The following is an 18,579-nucleotide window of genomic DNA, read 5'->3' on the forward strand; positions in this document are numbered from 1 at the left end:
TCTCCTTTCTAATCCGCAGAACTTAACCTTAGAACTACTCCTTGCCAGGGAGAAGGGAGCAAATCCCCTTAACCCTTTTCTTCCATAAAAAGCCTACTTTAAGGTGCGTCTCATTAAGTAGTTTCTTCTTCTCAGCAACTTTCCCCGTCTTCAGGTCTGGCTTCTGCTACCAAGAGAACCTCTAATACTGTACCGCTGCTCTTCTGTTGCTGGTTACAGGATCTCTGCTGCAGCACAAGAAACCGCCTGCTTTCAATTTAAGGAAAAAAAGAAAGAAAGGAATTACCATGAAGCAACAGAGGCAGAGAAGCCCTGCGGGTTAACTCATTTCTTTGGTAGCTGCAGAAACACCCAGCGCAAAACTAGTCTGTAGCCATTTCCTAAGGCACCGCAGCCCGCGGGGGCTGTGAAGTGGAATCTGTGTCAGAAGCACATTTAATCCTGGGATTCTCTTCAGCTAATAACCGAGCTATATATCAGAAAGACCAAAAATAATCCAGGCTGTCTGCTTCCATTAATCAGCAAGCTACGTTCATATCCAATATCACTACTTTTTATAAGAGGTTGTGTATATACATGCACACATATATATGTCAAGGCAGATGTATTATTATTTTTTTTCATCATTCGCAGTGAATTAAGTTAAACACTTGAAGTTGCTACATATTTGTAAATACACCTTCTTCTGGAAAAGCAGGAAGATTCCAGAAAAACTTCCCATCTCTACTTACCTTCTCAGTTTAAACCCCAGAAGGCGCGTGGGAGGAAGGTCAGAGAAACCAGAGCTGCTCGTGTGTCAAAGCTGGAGGTTAAAACCCTTCCCCTCTTCGGGAACATCTGCAGACAACACATACGAACACTCACCTGTTCCATGGGCAGAACAAACCCTCCGACCGGGTTTCAACGATTGCACTCCTACGAAAGGTGAAATACGTCCTGACTGCGGATCTTTGCAGGTGAAAATTGCTGCCACTGGTTTATTCAGCTGTTCATGGTTCCTTCTCAAAGAGCAGTTCAGCTCCTGCAGGTCTCAGGTAAACCTTTATCGTACACCGAGTTCTAGGAGACGATTGCACAGAAAGAGTGGATCTAGCACAAAACATTAAGTGTTCCAATTCCTGCCTTATACTTCATTAGATTTTTCACCCTTAGTTGTGTGTCTTTTCTTTTTCCCTTCCTTCTCAAATTAACTTTTTATAGTTTCCCTTTTATTCATATTATTACTTTTCTCTCCTCAAGTTATTCAGTATAATTAAAAAAATAAGATCAAGCTAAGAAAAAATTGTTTGCAAAGATGAAGAAGTCTATTATCTCTATATTCTATTATCTCGACAGCCTGCTGGGAGTATAAAAAGTCTAACAATAGTTTTAAATATCGTCTTGCCAGAATTACTCTTTCCCCTTCTCCAATGGAACTAAAAACAACTTTGGAAAGACCAATCTTTTTTACTTTATTATGAAAATTGCTACATGACAGTCACTGTTCAAAACAGTATTTTGACATATGGTTTCTCTCCACCGAGGTGCCAATACACAAGCCATGATTACTATTTGAAAATACGATTAGCCTTACCCATGGCAGTTTGACAGAACTCAAGCCACTATAACACCCTACGAGTCTCTTCCTCCCACCCCGTTTTTGAGTCAGACGTGGTAACCAACAGCACCTGCGCTACCCAAACGAGCCCCGGCCATGACTGGTATAAATAGAGGTGAGCACACAGCACAGATCCCCGGGGGAAAGAGCTTTTTGCACTCACACACACGAGTTAAGAGGCAAAAGTGTCTAAACCTAAACCAGAGGCGGGTTGTTGAAGAGCAGGGGCTTCCAGAACACATGTGTCCTCAGGCCTGAATTCAGTGCCAACATCTCAGCTGGTCAGTGCCTTTTATTGATTTCATAAACAGAAAGAACGGTGGATGCCTTGATATTTATAATTCTAGTAAACAGGGAAGTCCATAACAGTGCGATTATTTCCACAACAGCACATTAATTCAGCAATTCTGTTCAAAACCTTTACAGCCAAACACACTATAGGTTATCCATTATAAATACTAACATTATTTCTATTTTTTAAATAAACATATTGGCTTAATTCGGGAAGACTGAATGGTTCTGCGGTGCAACTCATTCTCTTTCAACGTCTCTGCTGACAACCCAGGGATCATAAAAACGAACCCAGTGGTTCAGAAGCCACGCGGTCCAGACTCTCACACGGACTCCAGGGGATGCCTGTTCGCAGCATTGCTGATGGCAAAGGAGTCAATCGCCGTCCTGTTACAACAGGACATCAGCTCTTCTTGGCAAGTGCTTGACAAGCCAAGTCTTCACCACCCCTTCCTGGACAGCCTCTGGCTGCAGTTCTCCAGTCTTGATGTTCTGAAGAAACAACCAAAAATGTTCTTCATCTGTGGCAAGAGAACTGTAGCAGAGGGTTTTCCAAGCGCCACTTCAGGGAAGTGAATGAAGTTTCACTGTGCAGATTACCCCACAGAGCCAGGCGGTAAATGATGGTCTAGGTAAGCTTTTCATGTTGAATCTGGTAGTAACATGCCTGAATTAAAACAAAGCTCAGTTTAGGATACGTAGCAGATCTCAGCAAGCTGAGGAAACACCACACACACAAAGGCTGGTTATTTTTTCCACCCAAGCAAACTGAGGACTAGGCTTTTTACACACAGGGATGACAGTGACACTCAACGCACCACAATCTTCTGATGTGTAAACCAGCATAAACCAGACTTAAAGTTACAAACTATGGCCAACTCTTAGTGAAGCAAGACAGCACCATCCAGGACTGAATATGGCCACAGCTCCCAGCTCCGTCACAATGAAGTACATGATGTTTTTTCCTCACAAATCTGTCTTTGTCCTTTGACAGAAGGACCCCAGAATAAGGAAGATCTCTTCTCACAGGACAAGGATGCGGGCGCTAAGCATTTCAAAAGCACTCTGACTGAACAGCAAAGGTTTCCGTTGTCCGGATCAATAACCCGACCTGCTGCTTGATAGCTGTTCGCTCCTCAATGCTGGCTCAAATATGCGCTGGCTCAGTCATGACCAGAAATAGCAACATAAATGTCTCAGACAACACCCGTACACATGGAAAATAAGATTCTGCTTCTACTACATAGATTTTAACCAACTCAAACCTCGCCTTTTTGCAGCGCTACAAAAAATAACAAGAACAATTCTCTGCACACACCTATTTCCAGTTTTCGCAGACAGAAAACACAATCATGTTCACCTAGCAGCTCAGCTGAAGGCTTCTATTGAAGTTGCAGGTTAACGGTCGCCCTCCAAACAACCCCACTAAAAAGCTGCACACAGCTGAATTGTCACAGACCCCACTTGTCTGAACAGTTCTGAGGTACCAAAACAACCCGTTTCCACTATGGAGGATATTCATCAAAACGGATTCTCTCCCTTTTTCCATACTTGAGAAGAATACTAAATACAATGTGGACACTGACACAGTAAAAAGAGTTTTCTTGGTTTTTCAAACTTGAATTCCTGAAACATCTAGATGTAATGTTAGACTCGAACATTATTGGAACGGCTGATCTCCAAAGCAGCACTTCAGTTTTTATGAAGGGAATAAGGTTTGTTTTGTTGTAGGGGAACGACAGCTACAGGTGAGCGTTTGGAACAGCCAACAACAACCAATATTACACATCTGAATCAAGTACATTTGCACCATTTTATTAGCAATACCCGCAACTGTTAGGTTATCCTAAGCCCTAAGTCTCCCTTCTCATCCTAGCTAAATCTTCAATTAAAATGTCAAAGTTACAACCTTACGTTCATAAAATTGTCCTAAGCTGACCATCATTGCTCCAAGCTGGTTAATTCCCAAAGAAAGCTCTTAATAACCCTGAATAGTTTTCATACCTTCAACGTAGTGAACATGATGCCTTGCTCCCCATGCTGCAGGTAAGGATCCATCAGGTCTTCGATTAAGTGCACCTCAGACCCCAAATTCCTTATCCTGAGTGGGACGGAAAGAGAATAGGTGAACAAAAGACTTGTACATGGTGGTGTGTGCAAAAAGCTGCTTTCCCCTAACGTCATTCTGAGCTCAAGGCCATTTCACAGCTAACTGTGCAAAATCTTTTCAGGCCAAAGCAAACAGCCAAACCAGAAAATTCAGGGAGACAGGAAAAACTAGCAAGCAGTCTGATGATGAGAAGCAGGAGTGTTTAATACAGGTACAAGTAGTGCCTACCTGGCTCGTAGCACCACGTAGAGAAAAACAGGAAATAAGTCATCCATGGACCACAGAAAATCTTCCTGAAGTGTCTCAAGTACATTCTGAGAGATCTCTTCAAAAGTCTGCTGGATCACCTTCAGCTTGTCAGCTGGGGTAAACGTGGTGCTGTTCAGAGAGCAAGGGCAAACCGGGACAACAAGAGGCAGCTACGTATCTGCATCTCAATTGGGAAGAGAGTTTTCTGGCTAGCGTGTCCCCCCGCCCAAGGAGATGAACCAGACCCACCACCCCACAACGGCCCAGGCTGGGATTGCTGGACCGAGGCACAGGATTGCAAGTGAGACTGTCTGCACAAGGGGAAAAACGCCTTTCTAAACCCTTCGTAACTTCTGTTATTACAGCAGAGTTCCTTCGGTCAGCTAACAGACACAGCAAAGCCCCCATCCACAGGTCATTTTGCTGTAACTGTTTAGAAACCTGCACATATTTGGTTAGACATCCTCACGCTTCTGATCCTCAGTCACATTTTATGGAGCTATACATCATTCCCCATTTGGGAGAATTTGCTAACAGTTTCAGTAGGAACTCAAACTTCTTGGTGACGTCTCTTACAAAGGTGAAAGAACAGGTGACAGGTAAAGATCACAATCGAGTAAACTAGATGCTCTAGAGCAGGAGCAGTAAAACACTAAAGGCAAACTTCAGAGCATTACCTGATTTGCTGCAAACATTCAACTGCAGAGGCAAAGCAGGCGTCCTTCGTGCTTGATGATACCTGTGTAATCATGAGAAGATTGATCGGGTTGAACAATCCCACTATTCAGCAAAAGAAAAGCAGCATCTCATACAACACTGGCACAAGAGACTTTTCTTTCGGTTTTCCAGCGCAAAGGGGAGTGTGCCCGGACACTAAAGGCATCCAGGAAACCTGCCAACATGTCATTTGAGTGAGTTTCACTTCAAATTCAGAAAAACTTGTACTGAATTCCTCGGCATGTTACAAGAATCAGTGATGGTTCTGGATATCTTCCAGCTCAAGAAAGACTGAGAATCGTTAAATCATAATGGTTAACAGTCAAGAGGGAACTGTAGGACCAGAACGGTTGAAGCCTAGAGAAGTCATAGCAATCAATAATCAGAGACTCGGACTTGGAACACTCAGAAGAGAACAAATAAATGTTTGTTCTTAATATGCAACTGAGCCTCAGTCTTTCTAAATGGAGCAGGTAGAGAATGGGTGGATGCAAAAAGACCCAGAGAAATTCACAGAAATGAGGAAATTGGACAGAGAAGAGACACAGAAAAACACGACATCCTTCTGAACTTAGAAAGCGCTCAACCACTTTGAGCCAGGTAATGCTGAAGAATAAAAACGATACAATTCTTCTCCTAATCCGAAAATACACAATGGTATAACTCTCTTAATCAAGCAGCTTGAAAATGTCCTTGGTAGACTTTTATTCTCACATTTCCATAATGGGAGACCAAATAAATGTCTTCCCAAATTAGGATTTGTTACCAAACAAGCCAGTGTCAAAGCTCAACTGACAGCTGTTGTAAGAAATCACTAATGTAGCTTTTAAGTAGGAGACAAATTTTAGAGAAATAAGACAGCATAGCACGTCTTAAGCAAAAAGCCTGGCCAACAATTCTTTCACTGCCCGTTCACCACCTTGGGTTCCTGAGGAAGCACCGGGCCAAGGCCCAACCAACGTACCTTCCGACTCTCTCCGAGGATGGATACGGTTCCTGGCCAAAATTTCCTGCAAGAAACCCACCGCAGTCTATTGAGAGAGCAAAGTCTTACAGCATTTTTCACCTTAGGAAAACAAAGCCATCGTGTTCTTCTACATGATGCAACAGTTCTTTCTACAGGATGACTACACCTAGCACAAAGAGCTGGAAAACAGTCTAATTTGAAATGCCTTGCCCTGGTATTGCAGCTAGGCCAAACTTTTCTTCCTTCCTCTCCGTCCCCCACCTCTTTTTGGAAAGGGGAAGTTTTGACTCACTCTCACAACCATACCAACTAGCTTAAAAATACGTTTAGACGCATTTTTAATCAAATAAAAGCACTGTCCACAATAGGATTTCTTTTGAGTTGCTTTATCTGATTGCATGCCGTGATGTTTTCCTAAGTTCTGTCTCACTGTTGAAACATACTCACGCTTGCACTCCAAGAAAACTCAGAAGAGCCAGATCAGTTTGTTTGTTTAGACGTAGAACACATTCCCAGTAAATATCTTCCTCGCGCTCATTGTCTAAGGCGTACAACATGAAGAGAGGAGGGTAGAGCCGTGGCAGCAGCACGGGGAGCAGCAACCCAAAACTGGTTACCACATAGCTGTAAAGCAATACATAAATTAAAGGGGGGCGTGGTTTGAAGAGGAAGACATTTTAAAAGCCTAATTATCTATAAAAACTAAATGGAAAAAGAAACCATTGGAAAAAAAACAATATTTCATTTAGTATAAGCCTGTTCTATTTCCGTACTAAGAAATACTGAGGACTAATTTCCTTTTCCGGCCCACATACAGGTGGGTTTGGGGTGGGAGGAGCAGTTGTGGTGGGGTTTTTTTGTGGTTTAGGTGTTTTAAGCCTTCCTTAGTTGGAGTTTGTTTTGCTTTACGTACCCCGGCTCAGGAGACTCTGATCTGGAATCCGATTTCGCACTGCAGAACGATCGCCTTCCCTTTGTCTCCGGTGCCACAAATGGAATTGTGCTGCCCTCTTCCGGGAGATCAGGAAACAAGAACCTAAATGGCAACACACAGAAAAACGTTACGATTTCACTTCAAGAAGTTTCTGCAAATCACAGCATCAGAGGGCGAGATTGGAGAGGAAAGAACAGTCAGCTGAAATAATCCACGGTGGACTTGGAGAGCACAGCAACCCCTAAACCAGAGTAAAGACAGCAGCACGAATGCTAGACCGTTTCAACACACAAGGCAACTTTACCTAATTCAGTCGTGGTTTGACTTGAAAATTAGAGCCACGTTACCTAACCAGCTGGAAGATGCGCTTGAGGTAGGACTTGATCTCCCTGACGGCCTCCTGCAGCAAGCGCCGGTTAGCGCCGACGCCAACGTAGGTCATCCTGTAGACGGCTACGAGCGTTTCCAGCAGCTTGCCCAGCGGATGCAGAGGAGTATCACAAGCCTGAGACGAAACGTATTCATTGGCCACTCAGGTCAATGCCAGACAAAAAACCCAAGGGAATTCAAGAGAAATGGGCCAGAGATCCAACACCAGGCTTTGGGGGAAAAAAAAGCAGCACACCAACTACAGCACATCAACTACAACTACATCAAAAGTGAGCTGTGTTTAATAAATCGCCATCTGGACTAGAAAATTCATATATTAGCTGAATACAGCTCATAGAGGAGTCAAGGCAGTACAAGAACTTGTGCTACTGCTCAGTCAAGTCATCTGGCCAGCATTACTAAATTAATATGCACAATTAGCAAGTATTTCAAGATACTTTTCTGGGATCCAATGTATAAGAATTAACCAGTAACTGAGCAGAAACTGACTTTAAGGCAGTCCCCATTAGTTATATAATGGTTTAATCTTAGTTGTAGATTTCACTTCAATAAATTCTGAAGCTATGAGTGAACAGGAATTAATACAACCCAGATTACAAGAGTGCAAACGTGGAAGGAATTAAGGAAAGCTCTTACAAAATGAGCTTGACATCATGCCTTATCAACGAGCTACGTGAACAGCTGAGAGTCACAATACCTTTATCAAATATTTTTTGATATTTTCATATTTTTCCAGGGTGAAGGCACCAATGTGTTGTGGAATGAATTCCAAACTTTCCAGTGTCTGAGTATGTGAGCGGCTCAATAATTCTGGGCTGCAGTTAGAAAAAGGACAAAGACATTGTACAGATAATTAATTAGACACACAGTAGGGAAAAAACTCGTGAAGCGAACAACTGAACTAATTCTACGCATCAATATGTCCCCAAAACAGTTTAGAGTGCAGAGTATTAAGAGTTCTGATTTTGTTTAGCATTCATTTTTGTTGTTTTAAGTGAACTTTTACAAATAAAGTCCGGAGCAGAGCGTGACTGCAGTTTTCCCCCCTCGATGCTTTGTTCGCCTTACTGCCCACGCTCTCTGCGAACCAACCTGTCCCTGTGCTGGCGCCGGTTGGTGGTCAGGGCCACGGCGATGTTGTCCCAAGCCTTCCAGCGGTCGCCCTGGCCCGGGCTGTCGCAGCCCAGCTGGCTCCAGCACTCTTCAAACACCGCCTTCCACTTCTCGTCGGGGGGCACCGCCAGCATCCCCAGCTTCCGCCTAACAAAGGCACCCGTTAGTCTGTTCAAACCAGTCGTGAAACAACACATTCAGATAGGAAACCACCTACGGCTAACGTCAACCTACACCTTGTTCCATTCTACCGAAAGCTGATATATTTAACAGTCTCTACTGTGAACCAAGTTCAGCACTAAGAATAAACCTAGAACCTACTACTTCAATAATATACTGACTTTCAAGACCTTTTAAAAAGAACTTACAAAAAATTACACTTAGCCTTATTTTTTCCTTGCTAACTAACATACATTAATCCATATAACATATTATAATATTACGAGATTAAAACGGTTTTAATACTTACATGTGGTAACAACTATGAGCCTTATTACATTAGACAACTCAGTTTTGCTCTTTCTTGTAGCCTGTCAGAAAATGTTTTTTTAAACACAAAAACAACTGATTTGATTTCCAAGACAACAAGATCTACTGCACTTAGCTGGGCTTATCTTCAGCGCTGCTATCCATTTCTGGAGCAAAGACATAGTACAAAAGTGTCCCAAATATCTCACTATCCCAGAACGTACAAATAGCATAGATACGCAGATAAATAGCAAAAAATGGATACGTGGCTTCTGCCCCTCACGTAGTATCTACACATGATGTTGCACAACATGTTCCAGATGTCCTGGCAGGAAGCGCAACCAGCTCAAGCGTCTTTCTACGGGCAGCCCATGCCCAGGGCTCCTCTGGAGCCACAGCACAACCCAGAGCTGCTGTTCTCCCCCTATCTAGATCCGTATCTCTGACACAGAACGACTTTGAAAAGCTTTCATGAAGACAATAAAGGCTGTCGGGCTTAACAGTTCTGTCTTGATTTAAACCAACCGTCAGACCTTTCATGAACATTTTTCTGCCACATTTGAGGTGAGAACTATCAACTCAGGTATCTCCCCATGCTTGCAGTTTCACAAGGCAGAAGCAGCACTCTGTGCCTTTGCATGAATTACACCAGATTTCCAACTTCAAGAGAGCCCGGAAAGGGCAGATGAAGCCCTTGCTTAACAAGCAATGTTCACAGCAACGTGTGTGCGTTTGTCCCCAATTCCCTGCTGGCACAGTGTGTTCAGTGCACGGGAGGCTCCCAACCTGCCCTGCTGTGGGTGGCAGCTCCCTCGGAAGAAACTACCAGTGAGTGCTGAGAAGTAATCGGAGTAAAAACAGAGTTGTGTTTCCCATTTTAATCTGAAATTTGAGAGTATGCTTCAAAGATATGGAATCTCGTACAACAATTACTACTGCTGTACACCAGTACGTCATGCTACCAAATACTCATGTTTCACCGATGACTCTTTAAATTTACTTAAATGTCTTCTACTCAAGGTTATCTCAGTTACGACTTAAATAAAACATTTTTTTCTCCCCAGAGATAATGAAGCAAACTGATCTCATGCATCTGCTATAAATAGGGTTTTATAAATAGGTTTTTATGAATTCTTCTGAAAATTATCTTTGCCAAGGTGTAAAATTGCTCTTTTTTGCAATTCAGCAGATTTTTGTACTATTTTCTGATGTGCTGTTTAGAAGAGGTGTAGTAACCAGCTAATTCTGCCCAAATGTACCCCCACTGGTGTTATGAAATGACATACTAACTAATTTACTAACAGCATAACTGGCAGAAGGCAGAGGGGTCTGTGACTGACTTAGTCACTCAAATGTAACTCAGCCTTTCTAGCACCTCGAAGGCACCAGCAGCTGTGAATTCAGGTTCTAACAGGTTCTATATAAATCAGAATCTGAGGCTGCTGCAGGACAGTGGCAGCATGTTGGCCATCTTGTCATTTCATGCTGTTTGTTCCATATTCAAGCAAGAACAGCTACAAAGATGACCTTTATTTTATTTCCTAGGCAGGAAAGAAGAGGAATGAAAAAGGAAAAATGTTTTCAAAATCTCACTGTTTCTTCCAAAAAAAGTATTTTTAACTATTTTCTTAAAGGCTAGTTATGTTCCAAAGTATTACCGAAACATACGAGAAATTAGCTCATGTTCACTACTCACAATGCTTTAGGCTTGTCCTTCTCGTTCTCATACAAGCTGGGTTTGAAGTAGGTTCCTGTGATTTTTATCCCAGATCCCCATTCTCCACTGAAGAGACCTTCAATATAATCTCCATTGGGCAAGGTCAGCGTTCCCTTCAGAGAAGATAATAAATAAAATTAACCAAAATCCATCGGGAACCAAATTTTTGAGATGGTAATTTTACAAGCGACAACTGCAATACCAACCTTCCCACTCAGAGTCCAGTTATCTGAAAACTCCCCCTCATAGACCGTATCATCCTCAGAGAGAAGAATTCCAGTCCCCTGCACAGGGAATCACAAAGAGCACGAAGCAGTAGTTACAACAGAAGGCAGATCTTAGATACATTGAAAAACCTGCTAATAATTTTTAGCAAATAATATCTTTTTTAAAAGCCGTTTCTCAAATTGCCCCAGGTCAAACAGAGCAGGGATTATAGAGCCAGTTTCAAAAGCCAGGACAAGAGAAGGTCAGAAGAACAGAAGGTTTGTACAGCCTGACACATGCAGGATAAGCCTCTATAGTGCAGAGTTCGGCGCTGAACTCACCATCATTTTGTTGGTGCTGAAGGCTCCTTCGTAATACAGTCCAAACTGAGTGACCACAACGCCGTTGCCCTGGCACAGATCATCCTGCCACATTCCCATATACTTCTCTCCTCTGAAGAAAAACGAAATAGGAAGAAGACAGTCCAAGTTGTACGTATTTCTTTGGCTTTGTGCCACCTTGGAGTCGCAAACAGCTTACAGCAGGCGTTTATTTTTGCAAAAGCTTTTCATTCCTTTACCTAAACTCAGATGACTCAAATTGAGAGGATAATGAATGAAAGAAACCAAGCTGTGCTACTTGGGAGATAGGAGGTAGAACTACAGAGTCACTTGTTTTTGAGAATATCAGAGTGCAAAAACTGTAAGCAAATAAAACACATTGTCTGGATAAAAGCCTAACAAAGATCATGCCACACAAAACATTAGTAGACAGCTAATAACTGCTCACAAGTAAACGGCAGCCTCCTTCAGACTTACTACTATACTTTTTTGTGAGTCTAAGTCCACAGAGGTCAGGCTATAGTGTTTGAAACTAAGTGCAACTCCCAAATAGCTTGAAACAATCTATTTTTGCATTTGTTCTGAGAAAAGAGCATGATGTTTTCTCCATCACGTAATAATAATAAAAAAGTAACTTGTCAAGGACCTTTTTCTTTGCTTTTAGAGAAGAACTAGCGTTCGATTCAACACAACTCAGATATGCATTACTGCTGCTACTAGCAGATCCAATCCCTTCCTACTCTTTCTGTATGTCAGACCAGCATTTAAGGATTTGTGGAACTGAAGCGTTACCTTGTGATATCATCAAAAACTCCGTAACCACACTTCTTATCCGTTGTCCACTGCCCGATGAACATGCTGGGAGAGGAAGAGGTCAGCTTCCCGCTGCGCAGCAGCCCATGCCCGTGCCGCATGTTATCCTGGAAACACCCTTCGTACACCTCACCGGTAGCATAGCTACAACGGCAACAAAAAAAAGACAGTAAGATTCCTAGAACCTTCTTGTTTGGTTGGTTTGGTGGTTTTTTTTTAAACACCTCGGCAACGCAAGTGCTACACGTTACCTATAGACTCCGTGCCCGCACATCTTGCCTTCCTTCCAGTACCCCACGTAATGGTCGTCCTTGTTCAGCGCTTTGTTCGGCACCCGGTATTCGCCATACCTGCCAACGCAGCGAAATGGAACGCAAGCTAAAACAGTTCATTAAAAAGAGCAACAGATACGGACCCATTCTAACATCAGAATGCTCTAGATCATTTTTAGCACATCTCTTCAACTATGGCGGTTACAGATGTTATTGATTTATTTTTAAAGAGAGAGAAGGAATACCAGCATCACCAGGTCAATGTGGCCTGTGACTGGGGCATGGGGGGAGCATTCCCCTCTCTACCACACCACATTCTTCTCATCTTTCTAAAGGCCATAAGGCTTCTCACATCCTAAGACTGTTTCTACCTTCGCTATCCTCTTCAGGCCTTGGTAATTCAAGCACATCTTTATTCCATGGAAAGATGAGAACGTATTGCTACAGAGAATATATTAACAACAACAACAACAAGAGATGCTAGCTTCCAATTATGCTCCAACAGTGGCACAGAATTGTTCATAATTTCAGTATGCCTGAAAAGAATGAGACGCGCAACTTTTACTGATTTGGAATTCCTGGGAAGACTAAAATCCAGTTATGAAGGCTCTGCTTGGAGCCCATCTACCCCAACAACACATCACTATTGTGAAGTGTTGAGACTACAGCATGCACGCTGAAATACAAATATATGCATTTGATAACCCTAAATACCAATCCATTTATTTCTGGTGGGGATTTGTTTGCAATATTCCATCTCCAACAACCCTAAAATCACCACGGTTGGTTACACTTACTCTTAGTTCCAAACAACTCAAGTTCTAACCTGATTTTATAGTTTGCCATGATGCAAGGTGCATTTTAAAAAGCTGTCTGCAGCCAGACCACACTTCAACTTCCCCTCCAACTCAACACTTTGAAAATACATCTGGAAGCCAACAGGACTCCTTATGTATTCATATCCTGCCCAGTACAGACAAGTCTTGCTCGCAAGATTCATACAGAGATGCCTTTGGAAGAAGTGAATCTTTCTGCCTCAAGAGTGCCCTTAGCAGATTCTTAGCAGTCAAACCCATAGATAATTCAAAGCTGTGGAATAAATTACTTTCAAGCAGTCTTATTTGTTTTATCAGATTACTTAGTAATGGCTAGGACTTCTGTTCATCCTATTTTCAGGCTCCTCTGTACTAATTATCTTAATCATCAGGATCGCACACCCTCATTAGTTTTGTTTTCATCACCCAAACTGTGAAGTCTTGATTCAAGATTTTGTTGTCTCCTTCCTGAACTATTAAAGCCTTGCTCTACCAGAAATACATTAGAGAAGACGCATGACTACATTCCGTGAAAGGCATGGCATTTTCTAGAAGGATTAAAGACATGAAATCAGGACTTTTGAAAGAATACTGCAACACAAGAAGTTAATAGTTGCCTATGCGGCAGAAAGTTGACCGCAGATTTTTCAGTTGGCACCCTCTGCTTAGGATTTTACACCTTCCCGCCCACTTCTCTCTCCTCTCGGCTGTTTTACCATTTCTTTCCTCCATCCTATAGCTGATTACACCCCAATTAGGTTAAATTTTTATGAAAGAGGAAGATTTTAATCATGCAGTTGCAGAGCCTGTTGTGAGGGCAACTAGTATACCTCTGGATAAATGAGGGATTATATCAACATCCAGATATAGCTTGTTAAAATACATAACCCTAAGTCAGTAACATTCACTGCAAAACCTTTAATCAAGAGGTTTTTGTTATTATCTCCTACTCCAAAGGGTATTTCTTGCCCTCTGGCTCCGCAGGTAGTGAGAGGATCTTACCCATCCTCCAGCCCGGTCCGGAAAGTCCCAGAGTACATTCTTCCATCTGCCCACTTGAGCGTTCCTCTGCAAAAACACAAAGCCGTACACGTGGGTAAGACAAGCGCTTTCCTTCCCAAATCATTTCCACGGGCGAGCCTGCTTATTGAGGCAGCAACCACCTCATTCTGGTTTTGGCTGTTAAGTCCAAATGCGTTTACCTGCCATGGGGTTTTCCTGAAAGCCACCTCCCGTCATAAACCGCATCCTTAAATCGAGGGTCCTTGTAGAAGGTGTATTTGGCACTGCGAGAAATAGGAGGTTCCTGTCTTGGCACGGTCCCACCAGCTCCATAGAGAACTGAGTCAGCAGTCCCTCTAAGGGCCTGATCCACCGCTTGGCTTATCGCCCGCAACCACTTGGTCTGAAACAGAGAGCGTGTCACCACCGAATTCAGCTAACAGCTGTCTGTGCATCCAATCTCGCCCTTACAAGAACTAGAACCACCTCTGCTCAGCACAGTGCTGTAAATTGGAGCACTGCTACTACTGCGCACTGCACTGCAGGAAGGCTTGGGTGTCGCTGAATGCTTAGGGAATACTTCCCCGCTTGGTTTACAGGAGGAGAGAAAAACGCCTTCATACCACTGAAGCCATGCAAGATGTGTAGACATGCCCACCTTTTCCTGTGGGGTTGAAGAAACAAGGACAAACTGCTCTTCTGGTGTTGTAATCTTCAATCCATTCCTACATTGGAGGGAAAAAAGTATCCTAATCTAGCGAAATTTCATCCTGAAAAAGGCAAAGCTTCCTAGAGCAGGAGTACTGAGGCTTCCCTCTGCCCACCCAGCTAGCATTCACTTTAATATTATGTCAACAGTGAAAACAAGCAGCAGGAAACACTACTTGACTACTTTATTCTTTCTGTTGTTTACACAGCTTTTTTTTTTTAGGATGTAAACATACGACACATTTTCCGAAACTGCATCCAGCCTGTTCCACTCCTAGTTTACAATACCAGGTTACAAAATGCTCATCGTCCCTCCCAAAAATTCTGACCATTTCAGTATCACAAGGCAGAATACTCACACATTACCAGCTTCTTCTGAAAGAGCTTCTACCCACAGCGTGGACAAGGGAAAAATATGGTGCGTTGAGAACTGCAGGCAAGGAGAAGGGAAACTTATTTGTAAACTTGAACAAAATATCATTTTTGAGGAATTCAGGCAACATTGCAGTGAACGGTGCAAAAGCTTATCTTCACTATTGAAAAACGCGCCGTATTGGTTGAAGCGGAGAAAAGGTTCTGTTCCTGGAGACAAGCTGCTTACCTGAGCGTGTACCAGAGCATCGTTGAAGAGGATGAACCAGTTGACAGAGAATCTTCCAGCGTGCTGCAGCGACAAGCCCCGATTGCTGCTCTCACAGATTAAACGACGCTCTGGCTTCCGCAAGGAGTCCTGCACGTAGGGTTAAAGACAAAAGCGCAGCAGCTGATTAGGACTTATGGTCAGTGCTATTAAAGGCCCAGCATTTCTAAACTTAAGAGTATTACAGCAATACAAAGTAGAAAAAATGAGAAGTGCAATGGGATGGAAGCGTTAGTAACAGACAGAGGGTATCATGCCAACAGCAAGAGGTTCCAGCTGCTAACCGTCATTTTCCCAGGAAAGGTCTTCCAGAAGCCAAGCGTGTATTCTGCTTCTTTTCTTTTCCTGCTCAGATGGACAGCGAGGTTCTCGTAACAAGAACTAGAGTCCTGTAGCTTCTGGTATTCTGGAGATGCCTGAGGGCACAAGGTAAGAAAGACCTGTGAGTGTTTCTGAATACCTGTGCCAACACCACTAACCCAGCTGCAATGCCGCTGCTTATTTGCTTAAATTAGCGCTAACGCATGACACTTAGTCTGGTTAATGAAGTAGCTGCAGAGGCCAAGTTATTTTCTCAGTCACACATCCTGTTGGAGTGCCGGGAGCTTTTAAAATCACAAAAATCCCATGAATGTTAAAAGGAGAATGATTAATGTACAGTTACAAGATCGATCTCTTGCAGCTTAACAAACTGTAGCGGAAGTAGCGCTAATAATTGCAGCTGTAATACTGGAGTTTACTATATTGGGATAAACGTACAAGTAGTTATTGCTCCCGTTTAGTCACCTTTTATTTCAAAAGAATGCAATTATATACATCTAAATGGGTGGTAAAAGTCTCCCTAAATATATCTATGCAGTATTTTTAGTAGAGTATTACAGCCAAGGATAGCTACAGCAATCATGCCAGATGGAACTGAAAAGCAACAGATAGCAAAATAATACATTGAAATTTCAGTGCTCAGGCACACAAACAAGTTCTGGCAGGGTAAGCAGTTTCTGCCCGTCACGCGATCTGTGCAGGTGTGGTGTAACATCGCACAAATCAACGTGCGGGATCTGCCCTGCAGCAAATCCAAGCCCGAGGTACCTTCTCGGAGTACTAAGCTATTTCTAATTACCTGGCGTTTGCTTCACACAGTTACTTCCGAGCCCTGAGTTTCACGTGTATATTTATTGAGATACAGATAACAAAGCCAGCTTACCACTTCAAAACACGTGGCAAGCTTTAGCAGAGTTCTAGCATAATTATGAAGCCGTCCAAATGGCATAAAAAACAGAGCATTCAGGACTTCCACCAGCTGGAGGTTTTCCTCATTCTTCTCAGACAGTTTCTGTAACAGCTCCTGGTTTTTACTCAAGAAGTCTCTAAATGATGGGAACATTGGGGAACAGAGGGAGGAGAGAAGAAAAAAGACAGCAAGACATCAGCGATGTTTTATATAAATGAGCTCAGAATGCCCCTTTTTGGATTCTCATACACCAATAAAAATTAAAGTCAAATGGCTGTTGCTTATTAAAGTATACCCAATTAATGTAAAGAAGTACAGTAATACAGATGTGTCGCTCTCTACCAACTGCAACACAGGACTTTTTTTACTTCTACTCTCACATACTCAGTCATTACACTGGTGGAAGAATGCTGGAGAGCAACTAATTGCCTTTCTCCCCTTGATTAGTAGAAGAGCTGCCAGGTGGAATGACTTCCCCATTACTGTTGGAGCAGTAAGTTTCTAACACTGTTGATTCATACAAGGCCTGAAGGAATCTTAACTTTGCCTCAGTGCTCTTCCTTAAACACATCCAAATCATCTCTTCCCCACCCCTGCTGTTTAAGGCAACCGACCAGTTTTCCCCTAACTTGAAAAATTACATCCTACCTCAAAGAAAGGCAGGAAATCTGTTCAATCCTCAGTCTGATTTCCAAGAGGGAGAACTAATCTAGTTCAGAGAAGAAGAGGGAAACGATTCTGAAGACAATGCATTAGCACACAAAACCAGGATTTCTTCGTTAAAAGGAAAACACGCCTATTTTTCCCTCTCCTTCAGCATGTCTGTGTGCACATGTGAGACACATCTGCATTAAACCACAGTCAAGCCGGGAAGCGTTTGAACCAGGTGAGGCTGAGAATGCGGATGCCAGGGACAGCACAACAGACCCGAGGGCCGCACAGCAGGGTCCCTAAGAACTCTACACCAGCAGGAAGGTGGCAGTTCACAGACCAAAATAACACACCTTGTGTGGGGCTGCTAATGGTATTTAAGAATTGATCATTATCAGCAAAAATATTCTTGACTTCCCCTTGCTGGTAGCAGAACAAAACGTCTGAGACATCTCCTCCCTAGGGTTCCAGAACCTGAATGAGACCTTGGTTGCAGCAGGAGAGGCTGTGACATCTGACAGTGACAGTTCATCTGAAGAATTCAGCGCAAGCAATTTCAGCATCCAGGACTTCTCAGTACTAATCATAGATGGGCTTACACTTGAACTAAGATTTCCTGCAAGTCACCCTAAAAATCTTGACCAATGCAGAAAGATTCTCAGCATCTCTCTGCAGTGGGATTTTTTATTTAGTCTTTGGCACTGGTCCTCAGGTACAGAAGATTCTTTGCATTAGGTACCCTGGGGTTTCAAAGAACTTCCAATACCATCATTTACACCACATTCCAAATGCTCCATGAACAGCTGTAACAGAATTGCTCCCAGATTATACCATTTAGGAATGAGGAGCTGGAAATTCCTCAGACAAGTTTAAAAAAATACCCTAATTGCAGCAACTTCTTCACAGCACTAGAGTGAAAAATTCAGTGCCAGTATTTCCTAGACAAAACCACTATTGAACACTTTGCCTTCACGATCTATAAACTTCAACTACACCGTCTCGGCCTTAAGGTACAGCTCCTTCCTCACATTTAAAGAGCTTCTATGTATGAAACAGAGGAAAGCAACCTTGAGAGGCAGCGAAGATACACGTGTTCATATTTTGGTGTCATTTTAAAGTGCTTCCATAAAGAATCCAAACGACAGTGGATTCACATTACCTACTCTTACTGATTCTTAAAGAAGTTTGCTGTTCTGTGTTTTCTTGAACCAATGAAATACTGACAAACACTGAACAGAAGATGAACATTTAACCTCAAGACTGAGCTTTCACAAAAAGAATAATCTGAAATCTACTTCTGTTTCTTTCAAGGAATTCACAATAGTTTATGCCTTTTTTTTTCCCCT

At 42.7% G+C, this 18,579-nt stretch overlaps 1 protein-coding gene across 1 annotated transcript in view; it reads right to left on the reverse strand.

Annotated features, from left to right (window-relative positions):
• Window positions 1-1,659: 1,659 nt before the first annotated feature.
• Window positions 1,660-18,579, reverse strand: part of ALS2 (alsin Rho guanine nucleotide exchange factor ALS2) — a 32,652-nt gene continuing 15,732 nt past the window's right edge. Inside the window, exons 13-34 of the mRNA XM_080346761.1 lie at window positions 16,556-16,718; window positions 15,636-15,767; window positions 15,313-15,441; window positions 15,071-15,141; window positions 14,662-14,728; window positions 14,204-14,406; window positions 14,004-14,069; window positions 12,166-12,264; window positions 11,894-12,058; window positions 11,102-11,213; window positions 10,760-10,837; window positions 10,533-10,666; window positions 8,348-8,515; window positions 7,953-8,070; window positions 7,213-7,370; window positions 6,845-6,967; window positions 6,379-6,555; window positions 5,929-5,974; window positions 4,925-4,986; window positions 4,227-4,376; window positions 3,893-3,989; window positions 1,660-2,555 (exon numbers count right to left, since the gene is read on the reverse strand). Coding sequence (XP_080202887.1) covers window positions 2,517-2,555; window positions 3,893-3,989; window positions 4,227-4,376; window positions 4,925-4,986; window positions 5,929-5,974; window positions 6,379-6,555; window positions 6,845-6,967; window positions 7,213-7,370; window positions 7,953-8,070; window positions 8,348-8,515; window positions 10,533-10,666; window positions 10,760-10,837; window positions 11,102-11,213; window positions 11,894-12,058; window positions 12,166-12,264; window positions 14,004-14,069; window positions 14,204-14,406; window positions 14,662-14,728; window positions 15,071-15,141; window positions 15,313-15,441; window positions 15,636-15,767; window positions 16,556-16,718 — 2,557 coding nt within the window. The 3' untranslated portion in view covers window positions 1,660-2,516. The remainder of the gene's footprint in view (window positions 2,556-3,892; window positions 3,990-4,226; window positions 4,377-4,924; window positions 4,987-5,928; window positions 5,975-6,378; window positions 6,556-6,844; window positions 6,968-7,212; window positions 7,371-7,952; window positions 8,071-8,347; window positions 8,516-10,532; window positions 10,667-10,759; window positions 10,838-11,101; window positions 11,214-11,893; window positions 12,059-12,165; window positions 12,265-14,003; window positions 14,070-14,203; window positions 14,407-14,661; window positions 14,729-15,070; window positions 15,142-15,312; window positions 15,442-15,635; window positions 15,768-16,555; window positions 16,719-18,579) is intronic.

Source organism: Nesoenas mayeri (genome assembly GCF_963082525.1).
Source record: "Nesoenas mayeri genome assembly, chromosome: 6".
Taxonomy (NCBI): domain Eukaryota; kingdom Metazoa; phylum Chordata; class Aves; order Columbiformes; family Columbidae; genus Nesoenas; species Nesoenas mayeri.